The 23,773-nt window shown below is 35.5% G+C and overlaps 1 protein-coding gene and 1 long non-coding RNA gene across 3 annotated transcripts in view; one reads left to right on the plus strand and one right to left on the minus strand.

Annotated features, from left to right (window-relative positions):
* The first annotated feature begins 2,936 nt into the window (after positions 1-2,936).
* LOC139116284 (uncharacterized) lies at positions 2,937-10,362 on the plus strand. The gene is made up of 2 exons (XR_011548272.1): positions 2,937-3,052; positions 5,413-10,362. It is a non-coding gene; the product is annotated as an uncharacterized lncRNA (long non-coding RNA).
* A 5,204-nt stretch (positions 10,363-15,566) lies between these two features.
* LOC139116285 (DENN domain-containing protein 3-like) overlaps positions 15,567-23,773 on the minus strand; it is a 66,321-nt gene continuing 58,114 nt past the window's right edge. For both annotated transcript variants that reach the window (XM_070678894.1, XM_070678893.1), the window contains exons 23-26: positions 20,140-20,276; positions 18,980-19,101; positions 18,502-18,624; positions 15,567-18,140 (exon numbers count right to left, since the gene is read on the minus strand). In XM_070678894.1, the coding sequence (XP_070534995.1) occupies positions 17,925-18,140; positions 18,502-18,624; positions 18,980-19,101; positions 20,140-20,276 (598 nt within the window). In that variant the 3' untranslated portion in view covers positions 15,567-17,924. The remainder of the gene's footprint in view (positions 18,141-18,501; positions 18,625-18,979; positions 19,102-20,139; positions 20,277-23,773) is intronic.

Below are 23,773 nucleotides of genomic sequence, written 5' to 3' on the forward strand. Positions count from 1 at the left end.
TCTGACTGAATAACAGAAAGCGGTAAACAAAAAATAAAAAAAAAAATAGGAAAATACGGTCTAAAAAATAAATACAATAAACCAAAATAAACAAGTAAACAAAACAAAGAAGTAAACAAACAAGCAAACAAATAAACAACTAAGGATCAATATTGTGAGACTAAGAACGGCCAAAGAAGAAAAAATAGACAGAATACACAAAACCAACAAATAAACAAAACCAAAAAGTAACCAAGCAAAGAGACAAACGACTGACGGATCAATTGTGAGACTTTCATGAAACAGACTAGATTTTACCTTGCTATGGTATGCATGGTCCTCCTCTCTATATAAAAACATGACAGGCACCTCTCCTGAACATGGGCATGAAAATTTGACAATATGAAATTTGAAAAAGCACATTATGTGAGACCCCACCTCGGGGATGTTAAAAAGACAATACTGCAGAGTTCTGTCAACATTGCCTGTATATGTAATGCTTCTATTTAGTCTAATGTTGTGTGCAGTTTGTAAAATGTCGACTACATGTCATCAGTAACATCGCTTAACGTGACTGTGGGAGATTATGCTGCTTCGTAAAATATCTGAACTTAAAACAACAAAAAATTCACTCGTGTAGCTTTGCCGAAAATAATCAGAGAATACTATTTTCCGATGTTGCCTGACATTTAACTTTGCAAAATTCCAGTAAAATTCATCGATTCATTCCCGAGAGGAATGTAGAAAAGAAATCTCACATGAAACTTAGGCTCCTACCAAGTTATCACTTCTGCGGGGTTTTTGGGTGAAATTTAAAGCATTTTTTAAAAATGTGTATACTCTGACAGGTGTGAGTTTTTGTAGTATGTTTTTATGTTGATAACAATAATTGTCACCTACTGGATATCTTTTTTTCATCATAACCTAAAGTCATGCAAACACATGCATTGGTTGAAACCTAAAATACTCTTTGTGTAATGAACTTTTGAACTTTAGGAAGTGTTCAGAATTTTCTTCCGGGGGTGGGGGGATTTTCTGTTTTCCTGGTGATTTTTTTCCATAGCCCCCCCCCCTGGAAAATTATGGAGAAAATCTATGGCCCCTATCATATTTCCTGTTTTTTTTGCATGCCCCCTCGATATATACATGCATGCTTACATACTAAGACATATGCAATCTGACAAGTTTATCACACTTTGCAGGAACAATATAGTGGTCATTTAATGAATGATAGAAGAAAACATTTCAGAGTTACAATAAAGTGGCCATAAAAAGCTTGTTTGCCCTGTATATCATGAAATGAGAACGAAATTTTTACCGTCCTTTTATTGTGATTTACCGGCAATGGCCAAATTTACATTACTCGTGAATACGTCCAAAAAATCATGATACTCTGTTAAGTCTGACAAAAGTCCTGTTTTAAAAAGTGAGAATTTGTTACAAATATGCAATGAATGTCCCTTTTGTGTATTTGAGATGTACTGTAAATAGCCTGCAATTATACTTCCTTTCCCAAATGTTGTCTGTTATCACTATTTATTTTCATGAATTGTATAAAGGGACGGTGGCCCATAATATCTATATCTATCTATCTATCTATCTATCTATCTATCTATCTATCTATATATATATATATATATATATTTATATATATATATAATTTCATAAGAAAAGTTAATTATTAAACATGAATACTTCTTTCATTATGTCCACTATAAATGATCATTTTATAGCCCTTTTCTTGATTATTTTGTCAATTACTTTGCCCCCCAGATGTTGTTATATCAGTGGTCTATATCAAACACTTTGGTTGTAAGCAAGTAGCAAGTACTCAGAGGAAGAAATAATATACTTATGATATACAAATTTAAGCAGAGTGTTTTCACTGACTAGACAAGTTGTCTCACTTTTTTCAGAAATATACTCTCCCATAGGTGGAAATGAATTGAAAAACTTGGCAAATGTTTGACTGTGGCAGGTACAGAATTTTCAACCAGGGTACTACCCAATACCAAGAATTGTCATTTTCTAGAAATCATATATGTTGTAGCTTGTAAAATGGCTGTTCCCAATCTACTTTTTGAGATAATTTACATTCAGTTATCCATTACCCAGTGATTTTGAGCTCTACACATGATGTTATTGCAAATTTGACCTGTTTAAGAAAACAATAGCCATGGTGGATAAAAATATACTGTTATTTCATTACACTCTTGATCCTTAGGTATCGTCTACATGTACCAATAGAAATATCATGTATGAAGTACGTTACACATCTAATAACAAAGATGATACCTTATTTAATGTAATGAAAATTGTGTAAAAGATGCTGAGTCAGCACTTTTGTATCAGTGATTTTACAAAGTAAAAACATACAATTATGATTCTCTTTAAAAACCAAGCACATTTACATGGTATTTGTTTTATGTTTTTCAATAAAGCACCTTTCAGTGGATCATTTGTGAAAGTTCTGTGAAATTTACAATATTCCTGGTATGTTTTCTCATATTTCTACATATATGCAATCCTATGCAATGATTAATTTTGCATAGCCCTTGGGTAGTCTTCTATCTTATGCCAAGAAAAATTGCTGTTTGCATCAAACCTAGAATTATTTATCTCATTGCAAGGCAAAATCAGTCATTTTATACTTTCATTCTCGGGTACCATGCAAATCCTCTCTGTACTTTTGACAGTGCAATTTGTGTAAATACAACCAGTTTCAGTATTAGACAGCGAAGCTACTGCAGTGAACTACAATAAAACTGCTTACACTAATTAGTTTCATGTAAACATGACTACAATGTAAGTTTTCTCACTGAGTACACATCTGACACATGATACACACAAAGACAAGCTCTGCGTTCATTACCTGCCCATTACCTAAACCCAACCTCACCCCTGACCTCACCAACCTTGTCCCGGTGCGCCCTCTAGAGAAAGCTATGCAAATATGTAGGCGACAAGTGCTATCTCTGTGACAACCAACGCTGCTGTGCGTTAGCTTTGGGGCATACCGTCGGACATATTTTTCGGAGTATTTTCGACACATACGCACTACAACTGGTACAAGGTGAGTTCTTGATAAACATAATTTAATATTAGCGATGAAACAAGCGTCATCAAATTTCAATATTCTCAATCCAGGGAACACCGATGAATGTACCGATAGTTCCAGTTCGGAGTGGTGGATGTCATGTCAATCGACGTTCCCTGCCCAGGCCCAGGCCCGGTCGTGTCGCGGCCGTCCTTGACGAGTACGATATACGAGGTTCTACTCGTATCGTGTGGGCATGTCCCGGGGGCATGTACATGTATCTGTTAACTGTTCTGTTTTAATTTTGAGACATATGCTGGCTTCGTTAACTCTGTTGAGAAACTGGATGAGGTCAGTGTTGCATTAACGTTTTATCCTGTTGATCTGCTACAATCTTTATGGAAGTACGCGCGGATTACAGTACGCCGAGGTTAAAATCCAAAAATCGTGAACAACTCCTGCCAATATACTGCAGCAACAGTTACGGCATATTGTGTGCAATATTCTAACTCTTTTAATATATTTTGATTTCATAAGTTACATTTTTTACACATGTAGCTTTCCATTAAAAATATTTAGTCAGGCCACGGTTACTTCAGGCCCCGGGCTTCAGGCGTTCATGTCAACCACGGCGCTATGTGTTAGGTGGCCGTAGCTGAAAACACTACAGCTATGGACCCACAGCTAGGGTATGACCGTCACAAACGGTAGAGTTGAGTCATAGGGGATTCGATCTCCGATGGTGACGATGATGATGATTAAATATTTAAAAACGAAGAAAAATAAAAATATATTTGGACTCAGTAAATTTGTTGTTGTTGTTGTTATTGTTGTTGTCGTTGTTGATAGTATTTGCAGAAAAGAACAAAGTATGCGCTGCAAAATTCGACACAGCCTAACTATATATGTGCGTTGCAAATTCAACACAGCCTAACTATACATGTGCGTTGCAAATTCAATACAGCCTATAACTATACATGTGCGTTGCAGCCTCGAACTATACATGTATGTTGCAGCCTAACTATACATGTGCGTTGCAAATTCAATACAGCCTAACATTACCCAAGGGATGTCACTTCATTGCCACACACTTTTTTTCAATCGCCAAAAATGCACCTAGCAAGCATCGAAATCAGTAAAATTCGACATAGGGTCAAAGCACATTTAAATTAGTCTTTCTCAATAATACTCCAACAGTTTTACCTCTTACCGATAAAAAGTCGAGAAATCAGAAGGTTTTTCAGCGTATCTGGACGTCTCTTACATTTCAGATTTAAAAGACCCGGCGTTGGATTGAGTCACGTGGGCACATTTCAAATGGAACCAATAGCAGAGCTAAATGGGCCCAGCATGAAAACCCGGAAGTAACGTAAGTTTCACACGTCTTTGGAAGACTATGGGTGACACTGTCTGCGTGCGTTTGTATACGAAATTCTGGTAACTTTAACAGTTCCAGTTCACCCATAGCAAGAGAACATTCTTTCCAAAGACGTGAGAAACTTACATTACTTCCGGGTTTTCACGCTGGGCCCATTCAGCTCTGCTATTGGATGGATTTGAAATGTGCCCACGTTACTTTTACAATTTGACTTGTTTTGTTACAATTTTTTCATGTCCTTAGCCATAACTCAGGCATGTCTCAACTGATTTTATTCAAAGTTGGTACAAGGACATTGACCTATGTCATGCATATGCACATTGATTTGTTTTATGATAAGATTTAATGTGGTTGCGTGGCGACCATTTTACTACAAATTTTTCATGTCAGGAACCTTAGCTCAGACATATATCAACCAATTTTATTCAAAGTTGGTACAAGGACATTGACTTATGTTATGGCATATGTACATCAATTTGTTAATGATATGATCCAATATGGCCACATGGCGGCCATTTTGTTATGGTGTTTTTCATGTCCAGAGCCAAAGCTCTGGCAAGTCTCAACCGATTTTATTCAAAGTTGGAAAAGGACATTGACCTATGTCATGCATATGCACATTGATTTGTTTTACGATAAGATTGAATATGGTTGCATGGCAACCATTTTGATATGGTTTTTTTTGATTTCCGGAACCATAGCTCAGACATGTATCAACCGATTTTATTCAAAGTTGGTACATGGACATTGACTTATGTCATACATATGCATGTTGATTTAGACGGTATGATCAAATATGACTGAGTGGCAGCCATTTTGTTATGATTTTTTCATGTACAGAGCTATACCTCTGTTCTTTGCATTTTACAATGAAGCTAAAATCTGAGGAGTCAGTCAGCAAAAATTATTGTCAAAATTAATGCCACCAACTAACTAAAGCATTTATCTATAAATCAAAGCTTTCTGCTATTTCTACCGTTCTACACTAATAATTATAATTCATATGTTTTTTTCATAGGATTCCAGTCAATGTTATGCTTCAAAATTATCTGTGATGCAATTGACATGAGAAGAATGCACTTGGAATTGTAAGAATACTGTTTACAAATTATTGTCACTGAAAATGACCTCTTCATCCAGAGTCATTGGTCATGGTAGGCACTCAGATCTAAGTGTAACTGGAACACGACATGTTGGTGTGACTGGAACCCGACCTCAGAGTTCAGGTGGTACACGAGATCCCTATCACAAAGTATCAAAGGAATCCTATGTGGATGAGACATTGTTTGGAAAACAATTACATGAGGCGACTTTTGACCCTCCATGGGAGGATGATGTCAAAAAACCCAAACAAAGAGCACAGAAACCATTGCTATGGACTCCACCTGATTATGGTAATAATAACACTCATGTAAGGACTCCAACATCTGCATCAAGACGTCGTCCGATGACACCATCACAAATCTATGGCAATAGATATAGACTGAAGAAACACACACCTACCTATGTAGATGAATCCCTATTTGGACCTAAGTTACAGGAAGCTGATTTTGACCCTCCCTGGGTGAAAAAATCTGATAAATCACCAACCAAACCATACTTATGGGGTCCACCAGTGTGTGGTAATCATATTGAATTGAGTAGCAGACCAAACTCTGCAATGTCTGTGACCAGATACAATACTAGCAGTCGACCATCATCAGCTAGAAGTACTGCCAGAACTGCATCTAACAGTAAACCACCATGGCGATAAATATTACTGTGACCTTTGACCAATAGGAGGAAGCTGTCTTCTTTTAATGTTTAATTTCAAATTGGAGGTCATGTATACCACTTAGCTTTCATAGATATTTCCTGTTTTTATCATTTCATTGCTGCTTTCAATGTGTCAGTATCACTGAGATAAAACTTTCATTCTTTGAAAAAGGGATACCTACACATACTAGATATCAATGAATGGATAATACATACTGAGTAGATTATAACTAGTGGCACAACAAGTGACAAGTCCATCCATTAGCATGCAAAATACCGTTAGATAACAGTTTGTCATCATCTCATGTGAAATAATAACAAAAACATGAAGGAATGGCTGTTTAATTAATTTTGTGGTTCTGTTTTATTTCTAGAATTATCATCTGTTGACTTGTCAAGTTTCAGTCAATTTAAAGGCACAATGAATTTTTGCCAAAGACTAGAAATCGATTGAATGCACAGAAAAGCTCTTTCCACTAAAAATCATGATACTTAGACATGACACTTAGTGTCAAATACAAGTTCAGTACACTGTGTGCCAGGGTTTAGAGTCCTATGTATGTCAACGTGTAGAGTACTGTATGTCAGGGTTTAGAATACTGTATGCCAGGGTTATCAGTACTTTCGTAGGGTTAACAGTACTCTATGCATTGGTTTACAGAACCATTTGCCATGATTTAGAGTTTGTAGTTTGTAGAAAAATTCTTTACTCGTTAATGCTTGATAATAGCAATATCTGTTTTTAAGTAAGTATGGTTGAAGGTACACAAAATATGTGCTTTGTCAAACCTATTGCAAAGTGTTTTACTGTAATATGCCATACATACAATGGAGCAGTCACACAAACTGAAAAAATTATGCAAAGAGACATGCTTTGTACCTTTAAAGGTATACAGTCACCTGTAATCTAAATATGCCCATATATGGTCAGAGGGGCGTTCCTTGGTATTCAAAATGCCCATCTGAGGGCGCAGTTTTTAAAATGTGGCCACCCGCTTAAAATCCTTGATTGGTTAGATTTTCTCTTTCCATGGTAACTGTGACAAAATTGGAACAGGGGACAGTATACCTTTAACCTGTCAACCTATGAGATTCATTTGTTTATGTGGTACAAAGTGTAGCCTAGGAACCACTGAAGCACATAGTATTTCCATCGTCAGGCAGAGCATTATGGGAATTCTATTTAAACAATATCAACTGTGTTATTATCATGTATTGATTTCAAATGCATTCAACCCTGTGGTTGACAACTAGTTGTTACAATGACAATGATTGTAAACAATTTTTCAGCAGGAATAATTGGAGAAAAGTATAGTAAATTGACAGCAGAATGAAATATCAATACATGATGTATGGGTGATTGCCTCTACTTTTGTTATTGAATTTAACATTCCATTTGTATTTTAAGCTTTGTGGTGGCAGAGTCATATTTTAGAATACAAAACTTTTATTTTAATAAGTTATTTTAATAACTCAAAAGGAATATACGTATTAATGATTTTCATATCGCACATAAAGTGTTTTCTTATGAGATAGGAGTAGTCAATATTTTTGCTGACAGTGTTTACAGGGGCACTGACATGGTACTCTGCTGACAGTGTTTCTAGGGGCACTGACATGGTACTCTGCTGATAGTGTTTATAGGGGCACTGGCATTGTACTCTGCTGACAGTGTTTATAGGGGCACTGGCATTGTACTCTGCTGACAGTGTTTATAGGGGCACTGGCATGGTACTCTGCTGACAGTGTTTATAGGGGCACTGGCATGGTACTCTGCTGACAGTGTTTATAGGGGCACTGGCATGGTACTCTGCTGACAGTTTATAAGGCACTGGCATGGTACTCTATAGATCTAGATGTGTGAGGGAAGGAAAAAGATGTGGTGAAAGATATTATATTAAGAATAAGTTTTACAAAATTTTGAAAGTACATGCAAATTTTAAAATTTCACTGATATGTAAGAGATGTATGTGAATTTTTTCACAAGAGGTCCTTTCCCAGGGGATCATGGGAAATGTATTTTTTTGTGAGTTACATTTATGGTTCATTTAGTCGTGGCAAAAGTACAAATGACACTAATTAACTAATTCTGACTGAAAACTACTAATTTGAAATTAGATTTACATATACTGTGTGAGCCATGATTTGAAGTACTTTCAGTTTTGTTGGCTTCCGTTTGCAATACATATATGGCAACTGGGAGGTTATATTTGTATGTTGCTGTTTAAGCACATGTCTCTGGCTGCTTCTCACATATTTGCAGTGTCCCCTTGATCTATAAAAGCAATTTGAAATTGGAAATCAAAAGTACTTTCAAATTTAAGGGAAATAGCTGTAACTTTTCATAATATCTTCATTATTTCTTATTCTCTGTAAGAATGTTGAAATACAAAGTATACGCCATGCAAACATACCACATTGTATGACGTGCATTGTAATTCCAGTCAGTATTGAAACTCAGTTGTCAGCAATAACACAGGACATGACGCATATACAGAGGATGTTTGCAAGTTGAAGACTTACTATTCGGACATGATTTTGAGAATAGAACAAGAAATTGTGAAATACAAACAGAACAATAATACTTGAAAATACTTGAAAATACATCAAAAGTCACAGCAATGGGGCTTTAACTCAAATACACGTGATGAAATACATGTGATTCCAAGATGTCTTTTATGATGTTCATATAATTGGTATATCCATGCACAGACAATTTCTCCTTGTCTGTAATCCATGTTAGGGGTACAAAATAATAATGTTATACATGTTCTCTAAGCAATTACATTGATGTTATCCGTGTTTATTTTTATGTAGGGTGATGGTATTTTCTGAAGATCAACCATTCAATATCTTTCCATGTAAAAACATTAGCATTTTATAAATGCATCTGTAGAACCAAATTAAAGGGATTCAGTCATCAGAACTTAGCTCAAAGGTCACATCCATACAACCAATGTAAATACTGTATCTAAGGTATGACGGTGATTGATGAAAGTTAAAACATGTCTGTCATTATCTACATCGATGCAGCTATGATGATGGTGCACCTAGATATATATTGTTTGCAAACAAGAAACTTGCACAAACGCAGTTCCAACCACTGTTTCCCTTTTAACAATGTCTAAATATGATAACAAAAATAGTAATTTCCCTTCAATCAACCAATTAAATATGTAAGATAGTATTATTGATCACTGTTGTCTGTCAAGACAGCATGAAGTGACCTTTGGCTGTAGTATTTCATACATTAAATAATAAACTATAATACAGTTCATTTTTGCTGTAAATGTGATAGATGTTTGTAAAACAAATGTAGTAAGTATTTAAGGAAAAGCTGTGCTTTTTAAATATTTTTATCTTCATAAATATTATGTAAGATTTGAAAAGTTCAAAGAGATATCCTAGACAGACAGAAGGCAGTTGTTTGCATTATCAAGTATTTTGGTTTTTTCAGTATATGACAATGAGCAAACTACAGTATAAATTTATAAACAAGTGGACAAAGTGCCCTCATGTAGATATATCTTTGCAAATGCACTGTAGTCATACCTAGCTTCAGAAAAACCTGATATTTCTTTCATCTACCGTTCAAGTTTATAGAATTTTCAAATAATGGATTTTATCAAATACTTTATCAAATTTTGTTGATCAGCTTTGTACGTATGTATTAGCGATTGTCATACAGTAAGATTTTTACTAGAATGTGTGTAAATACTCTATATCAACTTGACATTGGTCAATTTATTTGTAGTAATTATCAATTCTTGTTTGTAATATTGGTCAATTTATCTATCATAATTATCTTGCCACATTTGTAATCCTAACACAACTCTAACCTACCAAGACAATCTGTGATTTTAACCGTTTTGTGGAATGTGACTTCATTCAAAGTAGAATGCATTTTATTCTAACAAAATGTGTCAAGTGTGTACTGTATGTTTAATATTTTGAAGTAAGACAAGTCATGTGGGATTAACTTGCTGTTTGATGTCAGGACAGTCAAATTCTTATGGTAACTGTTCTCACAGTGCTTTTTGTAATAGTTGTATATTTTCACAAAAATAATCACCCATATTATAGCAGATAGATTAGAAGATTTATTGGATCATGCAGTTGCTTCAGCAGTCCATTGTCAACATCACTTATTTTTCAGTTTTTGAAATTGTGGTAATTTGCTGATTTACATAATAAACTTACAAATTGATTGTCATTATGTGCTACTCGATGCTCATTTGTTGTTGCTTGGACACCAAAATAGCTGCCAAATGGGGGATCCCAATGAAAATATGGATACTTGTAAGAGATTTGCTTTGTAGGTATAATTATCAGGATGATATCAAATACTGGGTAATGCACCACTTCATTTATGCAAGTTAATGAATACAAATCATATACTGGATAGTACACTTAGGACAGTGACTTAGCCCAACGGTTTTGCAGTTTTTCAAGTATTCTGGACAATGTTTCATGAGCGATCACCAACAAGTTTGACAATGTTATCAAATCAAGCATGCATATGAAAATATTTGTCATCAATGGCAGTACTGAATAGCAGAGGAATTTTTATTTCTACATTGAGTAAGATACAGTACATTGACCATATTCACCATTCCTTGTACACAAGAATTGGCATAATGGACTTACTTGGATTGCTGCGTAAGATCAAGCGGCGAAAGTGTTGTCGTTTGAGGGGGGGAGGAGGAGGGAGGGGATAGATGTTTAACCTCAGTCCAATTAGTGAACTTTGTTATTTTGATGACTGCATTTTATAATACATGTGTACTTTACACCAAAAACACTAATAACAACGAATTTTACAAGTGTTTTAAAACGCAGTTTCCCAATAGGCCAAACCCGGAATTCGAATTGACCACGGTACAAACAAAGCATGTGCGCAAACGCGCATAGACATACTTGTATTTCCATACGCGTTAGTACACATGTGGGTTTGTTTGTACCGGCATCACGTGATTATTTGGGCGTACCGAGTCTGTAGAACGCATCGCGTCCTTTTTATTCCGGAGTTTCCCAATTGCCTGTTTCACTCATCAACAAAAGCTTATCATGAATCCTATGGTAATCTAAATTTCCCATGGAATGATGAAGAAAAAGCAACAATATTTATTGATTACATTGTGAAGCTAAAGAAAGGAGCACCTCTGTAGTTATTAGTCCCCACGGACACCGTCCGGGGGGATATAGTTTTGGTCATGTCCGTGCGTGTGTCCGTGCGTGCGTGGGTCTGTTCACGCAGATATCTCAGAGACGTCTGGAGCGATTTCATTAAAACTTGGTACAAGGATTACTCCTTATGTCAGGCATATGCACATAAAATTGTTTTGCGACCTGACCAAATATGGCTGTGTGCGGTCATTTTATTGAAAAAGCGGGGACTACAGTATGTCATTGACAATGACTTCTTGAAAAAGAGCTTTATTTCTAAAGCGACTGCACTAAATTTGCTGAAACTTTGTAAAGATGTTTGTCACACAGAGCTTTGATAGCAAACAGTCAGTATTGCATCAATTAATTGCAAATTTGCATATTTGATGAACTTTTGTAATTAGGGTGATATGTATAAAAATACTGCAGCAAATTTGATGAAACTTGGTATAGATCTTTAGCACACAGTGTCATATAAGTTTGCAGAGACACTTAGTGGTGTCATACGAATTAAGTACTAATTTGCATATTTAATGAACTTTCTGAATTAGTGGGCTATGTCCAGAACCACTGCATCAAATTTGATGAAACATGTTACAGATGTTGATCTTGCAGTACTGTAATACTGTGTGGAGACATTAAGCAGTGTCATGTAAATTAATCGCTGATTTGCATATTTGACCATTTTTTGTAATTAGTGTGATATGCCTAGAAATGTTGATCAAATTTGATGAAACGTGGCACTGAGTTGATCTTTTGATGGTGTAATGGCATGCATTGATATGTAGTAGTATCATGTCAATTAACTGCTGATTTGCATATTTAATGAATTTTCGTAATTAGGCTGATATGTCAAGAAATTATGCATCAAATTTCTTGAAACTTGGTATAGATGTTGAGCTTACATTGCTTTAACATTTGAATTAAGATATTTATCAGTGTTATTCAAATTAAATGCTATTCTGCATATTTAATGAACTTTCCTAATTAGGGGGCTATGTCCAGAAATACTGCATCAAATTTGATGAAACATGGTACAGATGTTGATTTTTCAGTACTGTAATACTGTGAGAAGACATTAAGCAGTGTCAAGTCAATTTATTACTATGTTGCATATTTAATGAACTTTCATAATTAGTATGATATGTCTCGAAATGCTGTATCAAATTCATGTGTTACAGATGTCGATCTTCCAGTAGTGTTATGGCATGCAAAGATATGTAGCATCATATCAATTATTTGCATATGGAATAAATTTTCGTAATTAGGCTGATATGGTGGGAAATGGTCCATCAAATTTCATGACACTTGATACAGATGTTGAGCTCACATTACTTCAACATTGAATAAAGACACTATGTAGTGTTATGTTAATTAATATTTAATTTACATATGTAATGAACTTTCCTAATTAGAATGATATGTCCAGAAACACTTCATCAAATTTGATGAAACTGTAAAGATGTTGATCTCACAGTGATGTAATACAATTCATTGACACTTGGTGGTATAGTGTATGAAATGTGGTACACGTGATAATCTGTCAGTGTTATAATAGAATGCAAAAATATTTGGCAACATCCTGTTGATTAATTACTAATGGACTTATTTAATGACCCTATGCAATTAGGGTGGCAGTCCACATTGGTTTTATGTTTTCATCTTTAATCACATACCCAATTAATGAACAGGACTCTATCCTCTCCAAGGACTTGTAATCAAAGTACCCATTAACACGTGGGGACTGTGTCATCAACGATGACTTGTTCAAGTTACATGAACTTTCTTGAGAACTATTGCAAAGTGTTACATTTTATTCTGTAGATAACATCAACACCTTGTACGTCAGGTTTTTTTAGAGGGATTAGGATCTATAAAAGGAAAACATTCTGTTAATATTTTGCAACAATTTACCCTAAGCTTGTTTATGTGTGGTTCTTGTCTTTATAAAATTTCTTTGAGAGTGCTATAGACAGACTGTCCCCTTACAAAATTATGGTGTGCCATTTTCCTGGGGGCTGGTCACCTTTTTAAACTTTTCTTCAGAAAAACACCAGGAGTATGCACTGCATGTACTGTGCTGGTCATTTTGTGATTCAAACTGGAAATATGAGACATCTGACAGAGGTCTTACTATAGTGACTTAAATTCAGACTGGAATTTCAGAAAGGAATCCACATTCTATGCTAATCACTGACCACTTCTCATTGTGACTTCTTTCTGTGCATTGCATGCTTGATTTAGATTGTAAAATGGTCAAACACTAACTTCAATCATGGATAACTCTGCTTTAGCTGAGGAAGTTCATGTATGAAATAGTTTAGGCTGGTCAACTGGAGGGCGGGATGACAGTTTTCATGGTGAAATTTGCAACCAACAGTGGGTATTGTAGGATCCCTTTCAGCTAGTTTATTGAGGAGTCCAATACATATGGAAGTGTGCTTGGAATTGATGAAGAATCCACCAGATAACTGTTATTTGATTAGTTACATTTTGTTTTGTCATGATCAGTAAACTTTACCAATCAATTAGGCAATCTGAGGCCCCTGGCAGCAAAAAAAATCAAACTTGTAATGTATGGTATAAATGAAAATGAAGACTTCATCATGACACTCTAGCCATTATTGCTTCCTAGATCTTGTAATTTGGATTGAAATAAAAGATGCCATCTATGGTGATATACTGCAGGATATCACACAATCTTTACTAAAAGCAACAACACCTGTACCATTCTATCATTGTACAACTTGTTACTGAGGAAGACATTACACAAACACAGCTATGTCCCAATGACATAGACTGATTGTGTCATTCTGAGTCTTCAGGGATGCCCTACTTGAACCAAATCTCATGTACATCGATAGATATTATATTTACAAGTGTGTTGATATCATCACGAACTGAATTTTTTCTGTTTTTTCAAATACAGATTTTTTATACAGATTGTCTCATTCCTACACTCCATATTTGTTCATACTTTGTTACCATTGTAACATATTCCGTAGCGTGTATTTTAACTTGGTTTCTTAACATTTCATATGAATTGCAATATAGGCCCTAACTAATTGCAGTCATGGTATCATTTTCTATTTCACCATATATTTCATATCATATTTTCATCATCAATATTATTGATTCTTGAATAACTATAGTTGCTATAGTGTGAGGAATGCTATGTTTGACATGTTTTGTTGGAACTTCTTCAATAGCCTTTGTCTAAATATGAGCAAATCCAATATCTTAGGCTGATACCATGGTTTCTTTGAAGAAGTATATTATATAAAGTGACTTGTATAAACAACTTCTTGTTTCTATTGAGTTACCCCATCACAAAAACATTAAATGCTGCCTGTCATTCAACTTAGACTGATTGAATATGGGTGTGAGTGAATGAGAGAATAGCCAACACGACAGGTTTGTTTTCCATGGTCACCAGTGCAAAATTCCTTTCAATTTCCGTATTTTAAACTTTATAACCAGATCATAAACAATCAACAGATTTCTGGAACATTGCACCTTTCGACATCTTCCTTAAATTCTACATCCCCAACATTTCATGACCAATGCATACAAAACACAGTTTATACCATTTATTTCTCAAGCATCAACTTTCAGTACCTATTTAAATTAAAAAAAAAAATTTAACTTCATTGATCACATGCATTGCATGGCCAACAGCTGTCAAAATGTTCTCTGTTGGTACATTATCAGTACATTATTGTTCAAATGTGACAGAAATAGTATTTATTTGTGTATTTCTTTTCTAATATAAGAGCAATATGACAGCAATGCAAAGGTAAGAAAAGATAAATATGACGCTGTTCAACTCAGAAACTAACCAGTTCCAATAAGACATGGCTGTCCATCTTTTTGACTACTGTAGGTTTACAGAGACAAAGCAACTGATTTTGGAAAAAATTTCTATGTCACGAGAAATTCCTGCTTGAAATTCATCATGCATTTCAAATAAATGTTGATGTATGCTGTAATATGAGTATAACAATAACCTTTCTGAATTGTTTTCACTATGCTGCAGCAACCGTAAATTCATTGACAGATGTCTCTGGGTGGAACCACAAAATATTTCAGGTTTCTTTAAATATCTGTCCTGTCTTGGAACATCACTGTTTGTTAAATACTGTTGTAGCGTGTGTGAAAATGCATTAAACATCAATTTCAAGTCGTGAAAACTTGATATAAGGATTGTCAAAAGATGATGACTTTGTCTCGTCAGCAGAACATGACTAGAGGTTAATCCAAATCATTTACATCAATTTACTTTTATTTTCTATTGATATAAATGAGCTTCAAAATTGCTACACAGTCCATGATAAACTTAACAGTTTTCTGATACATACGCAGGACCTAAAGCTACTGACATTGTAACTTGCAAATTTAGGCATGAAAGAGCCCCATCAATGTCCCACTGCAATCTAGCAAGTAAATCTCTCTTGAATAATATCAGGGTTCAACCTGTAAAACTGCTTTAAAAACTATGAAAGACATTCTGTTTAATTTGCTTTTAGCTTGATGTATCTTGATGTATCTTGATGTATCTTGGACATCAAAAGAAAAGATATAATGATTCAAAATAGTAGATCCAAATTGTAAAATTGTAAAATGTCACATGACTATAGATATAAACACATGACACCAGCAAACTGTCTCTTGACACATTGAATATTCAGCCTGCCATGTGCTGAAAGCCTCCACTTGAAAACTGCCCTCTGTGGTGAAGATGCCAACATCAGCATAAGCCAACGTGAGAACAGACTTGGTATCTTGTTGTGATTAATTTCATTAGGGTTTGAAGACTGCAGAATGCAAAATTTTTAGAGTGACCATGCCAATTGTAAACCTCTTTAATCTCAATTAACATCCTATCAAATCACGTTTTTGTTTGAAAGGAACAGCATTTCACAGACATTCAAATATTTACTGCTCAAAATACAGGAAACATCCAAACCAGCTTTACTGTTCAGTAGATGGAACTGACCAAACTTCTGAAGACTCTCATAATAATGTGGTATGTCATTTTGCACAATCAGAAATTACTGTAAAAAGCGTTTGACACAAATATGATACATTAATAGTGGTTAAATTTGCTGAGAGTGGAAGGACAAACACATACCAGTATACAGGATTGGTGAAAAAGTTAGCTGTACTCTGAATTACAACATTACAAATACAAGACTCAGTCTATTCTGAAATACCAACATTTGTGAAAAGCTAGTCACAAAAAAGGCTTAGAAAAACTTAAGAAACTGAAATTCAGTACTTTGTAGAAGAGGAACAGCACTATCCTTCCAATCAAATAATCATCCTGGGGTCACAAACAACATACAACATTATCCCAAATCATGACAACACTGTCATCTGCCCCTGTACCTTGACCTGCTTACTTTGTAGTTCAGGTCCGCGTGTTGCTCATTGTGCCATTGGATAATATTTTTGCGTGTGGAACGAATGGCCGTTTATCATCCAATCGGAGCTTGTGTAATATATACTGCAGAGTGTGGGACGATTTCTGAGAGTGTGGGATCGATCCCACATTCCCAATGGCCAGGAATGTGAGAAATGAAACATCCACTAAGCTACATGCTACATTGTTTGATATGTTTTCAGCCAGTCTAATTAACATGCAATATTCTGATTTTAAATCATAAACAGATGCACTCTCCTACTATTGTTCTTCACAAACATAAATGCTTATTTTTTCTGTTTGACACAGGATATGCCTATTTTTCAGCAAAAATAATTTCCATATTAATAAAAGATAAAATTATATATAACTACAGACATGAAAAATAGTAATATGGCAATGACAATAGCATTATATACCAGTATATATATACACATACATTCTCAAATGATATAATCACCATGGATGCAAACTTCATATTATAGTGATGAGACAGTAATATCTCAATATCATAAATCATACCAGTATATGATCAGCGTGTGTGTATATGTGTGTGTGTGTGATGAATCACAAAGGGAAAGTCATCAATTACATGGCAACAGAATCTTCAGTTGCTAGAATATCACAACACATGGAGATATTTCAGCAGCTGATATTAAAGGCACAGCTATTGTAATCTCCTGATAACATTGACATAATCAATATCGGCATACTAAGGACAGCAGCAGAATTCTAATCTACCATACAAAACATACCATCCATGTAGTTTCATAAGTTTTCTTCAATTTCCTGTTTGTACAAAATGGCAGCCAAAAATGACATTGTAAACTAATCTTAATTTTACTTTCCCTAGAATAACATTTTTTCCAACTCTGAAGTAAAATTTGTGAAAACTTTTAACAAGTTTCCAATGTTCTCTAAGACTCTGATTATAAACTCAATGAACAAATATATCAAGATCAAATGTGGAAATTCTACCATTATATTATAATGACAACTAAAGCCTGTGATAAAATTTAATGGAAAGAAAAATTTTAACAGAAACATCAGCATGAGAGATAACCAAGTTAATTTGTAGTGAAAATAAAAACTGTTCTATGTATGTACTGTCATGACCACTTTACCGTAAACTACTGGATTGATTCAAATGTCATTGTTCCATTATATGTTGCGATATGCTGAAAAGCTTATATCTGTGTCAGAAACTTTGCTCTCCATATTGCTATTTTGCCATCTCTGCCTTCAGACCCTGTCATGACATATCTGTCTTCAGCAGTACACATTGACCGTACCGCAGCAGAGTGGGCCACTAACTCTTTCTCGTGTGAACACTTGACTGTGTTAAAGATGTGAATCATTCCTCCTTTGCTGCCCTTGCTGCCATCTTTGCTTCCCGCCCAGATCTGTGTCAGGAACAGAGGTAAAACAGATTTCAGAACACTGACATTGACCTCTACACATAATTTTTTTTGACAAGATACTCTAATCTTTCAAATATGATTATATCATGGCAAAGTCTTTCCAAATGTGAAAGTCTGATTCTTTTTGGGTCAATTTTCAATATTATATTTGTAAATCACTGTTGAAACTGACCAAACTGACAGTCAGTCTTGTGAATAGTAAAATTTCTCCATCTAATGCTGGTACCACACAATAGTTTTAAATATGTGGAGTAATTTCTCTCAAAGTGCTCATATATATATTACATTTTTAAATATGATTTTCAACTTGATGATGTCTCTCATGTATTTGAGATAAACTCACCTTTTCCTGTGTATAGACCATTTGACTGAATCCATTGCAATTAACCTCCAGGGTTCCAATTCTTTCAAATGTCTCTGCATTCCAGCAGACCAACTGTCCTTTCCTTGAACATGCAGTCCATAACTACAGATGAAAAGAAAACATTACAAAATCTTCAGTACCTTCTCAATGTATTTCATTCAAAGTTTATCATCTTATTCTTAGCACTGAACATGGTGTTAAGCTGTGCCAGGAAACTTTTCCACATGTCAAAGGAGAAAGTAATAACATGAAATATCGGATCAGGGCTACCTTGAAACCATTCACAGGATTTCAAACTGTCTATTTAATAGAGTTTGATAGTTTGTGAATTCTAGTAACATTTGTAGTTTAAATGAATGACTAATGCATATACTGGGTATAATGATGTGCTATATCAAGAAAATATCAGACTTCAGTGAAGGCTAGCATAGCAACGTATAAATGTAATGTGAATCACCTTGTTGTCCGGAGTAACAAGGAAAGATTCCATTGAAATGGGATAACCTGAACCATCAGGAATTTCAAGTTTCCTAAGGATTTGACCTTCAGAATCTAACACTCTCAAATCCTTCTTGGTGCCTAGGGAATGAAAAGAGAAATTGGAAATGATGAACGGTGATCTTCTCTTTTATTTTTGTTGTCAGAGAAAGAACTTAAAGGCTCGATAGCTGTATCTTTTAGCATTATTTTTTGTGATTTTACTTCCAAACTAAAACAAGTTCATGGGAATGTACTCATTGAGGGGTGTTTATAAAAGTATAAGAAACTGTCCACTGGGACTGCATATGCAGTTTGAGCAAGATAAATAATAAATGTTTGCCCAAACGAAAAATAGCACCCTCATGCAAATACAGCAAAAATACTGTACGTCGTGCATATATGCATTGGAATCTTCACAGAAACAACAGAGTAGTCCAATACGATACATAGTGCTGAATGTTTTCCACTGACACATCATATGCTTTGTTTTCTTTGTAATATTACCAGTTTTTTAAAATGGCGGGAAATCAAAATAACGATTAAAATTTAAATTTGCTTGTCCAATTTTCAGTTGTAAAAGACTGTATCTTTTAAATTTGTAGAATTTAAAGAAAACAAGAGAAAATAGAAAGCTGTTTTCAGGTCAACAAATTTCACGAGTTACAGCTACAGGGGTTTAATGCTGAAGGCATTTTTCTCTACTATCAACAAATAAATATATTTCTTAGATAGATGCATCTAACTTTCAAATGTAACATCTCACAGATATACACAAGCTTACATGTAACTCATAGATGTACAGGTACATGTATATGTTTCCTCTCTGAAGTATCTTTCCAAGGGAAAAGCTATTAGACCATAATGAGCTATAAAAAGTGATAGATTCACAAGCAGGATCAATGAGTACTCCTTTGCTGTCAGTATATCATATTCTTGACATAAAAGGCGGCCTTACAGTTGGATCTGCAAATTTGATATAAGTAAGGGCTCTCATGCCTGACTAAACTGAAATAAGAAAGTTTTTTGAAAATTTCGTGGAGGTGCTAATTCAGTATTTGAAATAATTGTACTGCATACATTGCAAATTGATCTGTGTTTCTTAATCTGAGTAACTCAGTAGATTCCAGAGATACTTACAGCACCATAAATTGCCAGCCAGCCATTTAATTCCAATCAATGTTTTGACATCCTGCAGATCTATCATATTTATCTTCTGAAGAGTGGCTGTATTCCAAGATATGATCTGACCATTCAAACCAGTCGAGTATGCAATACTGATGAATATAAATAACATAAAGTCACCTATAACATTTGTCTGGTATGATGTAATTGAGACTCTCTGAGAGCCCTTTGTGGCACTCTCCTGTCCTTAACAAGCGACCTAGCGGCCGATATAGCTCCGCTGTGTTTATGTAGAGAATAACTATTTTTGACACATGTTGATGAAGGAGGAGGAAATCTTTGATAGCTCAATGCAGTGGCCAGAAAAAGTGGCTAAATAAGCTGCAAAAATACACAATTGAAGATTTCATCATACTTTGAATATATCACATCGGATCATCCCTAGGAACATGTCAACCAAAGCTATCTGATGAGTAGTGTTTTGAGAATAAAATTTTCTGACCAAAAATGGCAACAATTGCCCCCCCAAAATAAAAATTGCAGATTTCATCATAATTTCAAAAGATCAAATTGAGTTCATCTATAGAAACCTGTATACCAAATTTCAAAGCTGTTAGACCAGTACTTTTTGAGAAACACATATTTTGACCAAAAATGGGAAAAATTGCCACAAAATTCAAAATTGCAGATTTCATCATTATTTCAATAAATATCATGTAGTTCATCTATGGAAACCTGTATACCAAATTTCAAAGCTATCAGATGAGCAGTTGTTGAAATACACATTTTTTGACCTAAAATTGCAAAAATTGCCCCAAAAATACAAAATTACAGATTTCAGGAGAAATTAAATATATATTACTTAGCTCATCTGTAGGAACCTGTATACCAAATTTCAAAGCTATCAGACCAGTACTTTTTGAGAAACACGTTTTTTGACCAAAAATAGCAAAAATTGCCCCAAAATTACAAAATCGCAGATTTCATCATAATTTCTACAAATATCATTAAGGTGATCTGTAGGAACCTGTATACTAAATTGCAAAGCTATCAGATGAGTACTTTTGGAAATACACATTTTTTGACCAAAAATGGCAAAAATTGCCCCAAAAATACAAAATTGCAGATTTCATCATAATTTCAATACATATCATTTAGTTCATGTGTAGGAACCTCTATACCAAATTTCAAAGCTATCAGATGAGTAGTTTTGGCAATACACATTTTTTGACCAAAAATGGCAAAAATTGCCCAAAAATACAAAATTACAGATTTCATCAGAAATTCAATATATATTACTAAGTGCATCTATAGAAACCTGTATACCAAATTTCAAAACTATCAGACCAGTACTTTTTGAGAAATACATTTTTGACCAAAAATGGCAAAAATTGCCTTAAAAATGCAAATTTGCATATTTCTTCACAATTTGAACAAATCTTAAATAGATCATCCCTAGGGACATATGTACCAAATTTCAAAGCTATCTGACCGTAGTTTTGAAGAAGAAGATTTTTTAAAGATTTTTTTACCAAAAATGACAAAAATTGCCTTAAAATACAAATATGCAAATTTCACCACGATTTGAAGAAATCTGACTGAAGTCACCATAAGTAAACTGCATATTAAATTTCAAAGCAATCGGACAAGCGGTTTGAGAAAAGAAGATTTTTTTACCAAAAACACCAAAAAATGCCCCAAAAATACAAATATGCAAATTTCACCACGATTTGAACAAACTTAAGTGAGGTCACCCCAAGTGAACCGCATATAAAATTTCAAAGCAATTGGACTTGCGGTTTCAGAGGAGAAGGCAATTGTTGACGGACGACGACGACGACGACGACGACGGACGACGGACGACGACGGAAAATCAACCTATTTGATAAGCTCCGCGTCGCTGACAGCGGAGCTAACAATGTCAACTAGGTAGCTATGTAATGCCCATCACCCTCACAACTAGACTGTTGAAGATACACTTAGCAATGTCAGCTAGGTAGCTACATGTATGTAATGTCCATCACCCTCACAGCTAGACTGTTGAAGATACACTTAGCAATGTCAGCTAGGTAGCTATGTAATGCCCATCACCCTCACAGCTAGACTGTTGAAGATACACTTAGCAATGTCAGCTAGGTAGCTACATGTATGTAATGCCCATCACCCTCACAGCTAGACTGTTGAAGATACACTTAGCAATGTCAGCTAGGTAGCTATGTAATGCCCATCACCCTCACAGCTAGACTGTTGAAGATACACTTAGCAATGTCAGCTAGGTAGCTATGTAATGCCCATCACCCTCACAGCTAGACTGTTGAAGATACACTTAGCAATGTCAGCTAGGTAGCTATGTAATGCCCATCACCCTCACAGAAAGACTGTTGAAGATACACATAGCAATGTCAGCTAGGTAGCTATGTAATGCCCATCAACCTCACAGCTAGACTGTTGAAGATACACTTAGCAATGTCAGCTAGGTAGCTATGTAATGCCCATCACCCTCACAGCTAGACTGTTGAAGATACACTTAGCAATGTCAGCTAGGTAGCTATGTAATGCCCATCACCCTCACAGCTAGACTGTTGAAGATACACTTAGCAATGTCAGCTAGGTAGCTATGTAATGCCCATCACCCTCACAGCTAGACTGTTGAAGATACACTTAGCAATGTCAGCTAGGTAGCTATTTATGCCCACCACCCTCACAGCTAAACTGTTGAAGGTACACTTAGCAATGTCAGCTAGGTAGCTATGTAATGCCCATCACCCTCACAGCTAGACTGTTGAAGATACACTTAGCAATGTCAGCTAGGTAGCTATGTAATGCCCATCACCCTCACAGCTAGACTGTTGAAGATACACTTAGCAATGTCAGCTAGGTAGCTATGTAATGCCCACCACCCTCACAGCTAGACTGTTGAAGATACACTTAGCAATGTCAGCTAGGTAGCTATGTAATGCCCATCACCCTCACAGCTAGACTGTTGAAGATACACTTAGCAATGTCAGCTAGGTAGCTATGTAATGCCCATCACCCTCACAGCTAGACTGTTGAAGGTACACTTAGCAATGTCAGCTAGGTAGCTATGTAATGCCCATCACCCTCACAGCTAGACTGTTGAAGATACACTTAGCAATGTCAGCTAGGTAGCTATGTAATGCCCACCACCCTCACAGCTAGACTGTTGAAGATACACTTAGCAATGTCAGCTAGGTAGCTATGTAATGCCCATCACCCTCACAGCTAGACTGTTGAAGATACACTTAGCAATGTCAGCTAGGTAGCTATGTAATGCCCATCACCCTCACAGCTAGACTGTTGAAGATACACTTAGCAATGTCAGCTAGGTAGCTATGTAATGCCCATCACCCTCACAGCTAGACTGTTGAAGATACACTTAGCAATGTCAGCTAGGTAGCTATGTAATGCCCATCACCCTCACAGCTAGACTGTTGAAGATACACTTAGCAATGTCAGCTAGGTAGCTATGTAATGCCTATCACCCTCACAGCTAGACTGTTGAAGATACACTTAGCAATGTCAGCTAGTATAGGGGTAGCTACATGTATGTAATGCCCATCACCCTCACAGCTAGACTGTTAAAGGTACTATTAGAAATGTCAGCTAGGTAGCTATGTAATGCCCATCA

This window comes from Ptychodera flava, chromosome 17 (genome assembly GCF_041260155.1).
Source record: "Ptychodera flava strain L36383 chromosome 17, AS_Pfla_20210202, whole genome shotgun sequence".
NCBI lineage: Eukaryota > Metazoa > Hemichordata > Enteropneusta > Ptychoderidae > Ptychodera > Ptychodera flava.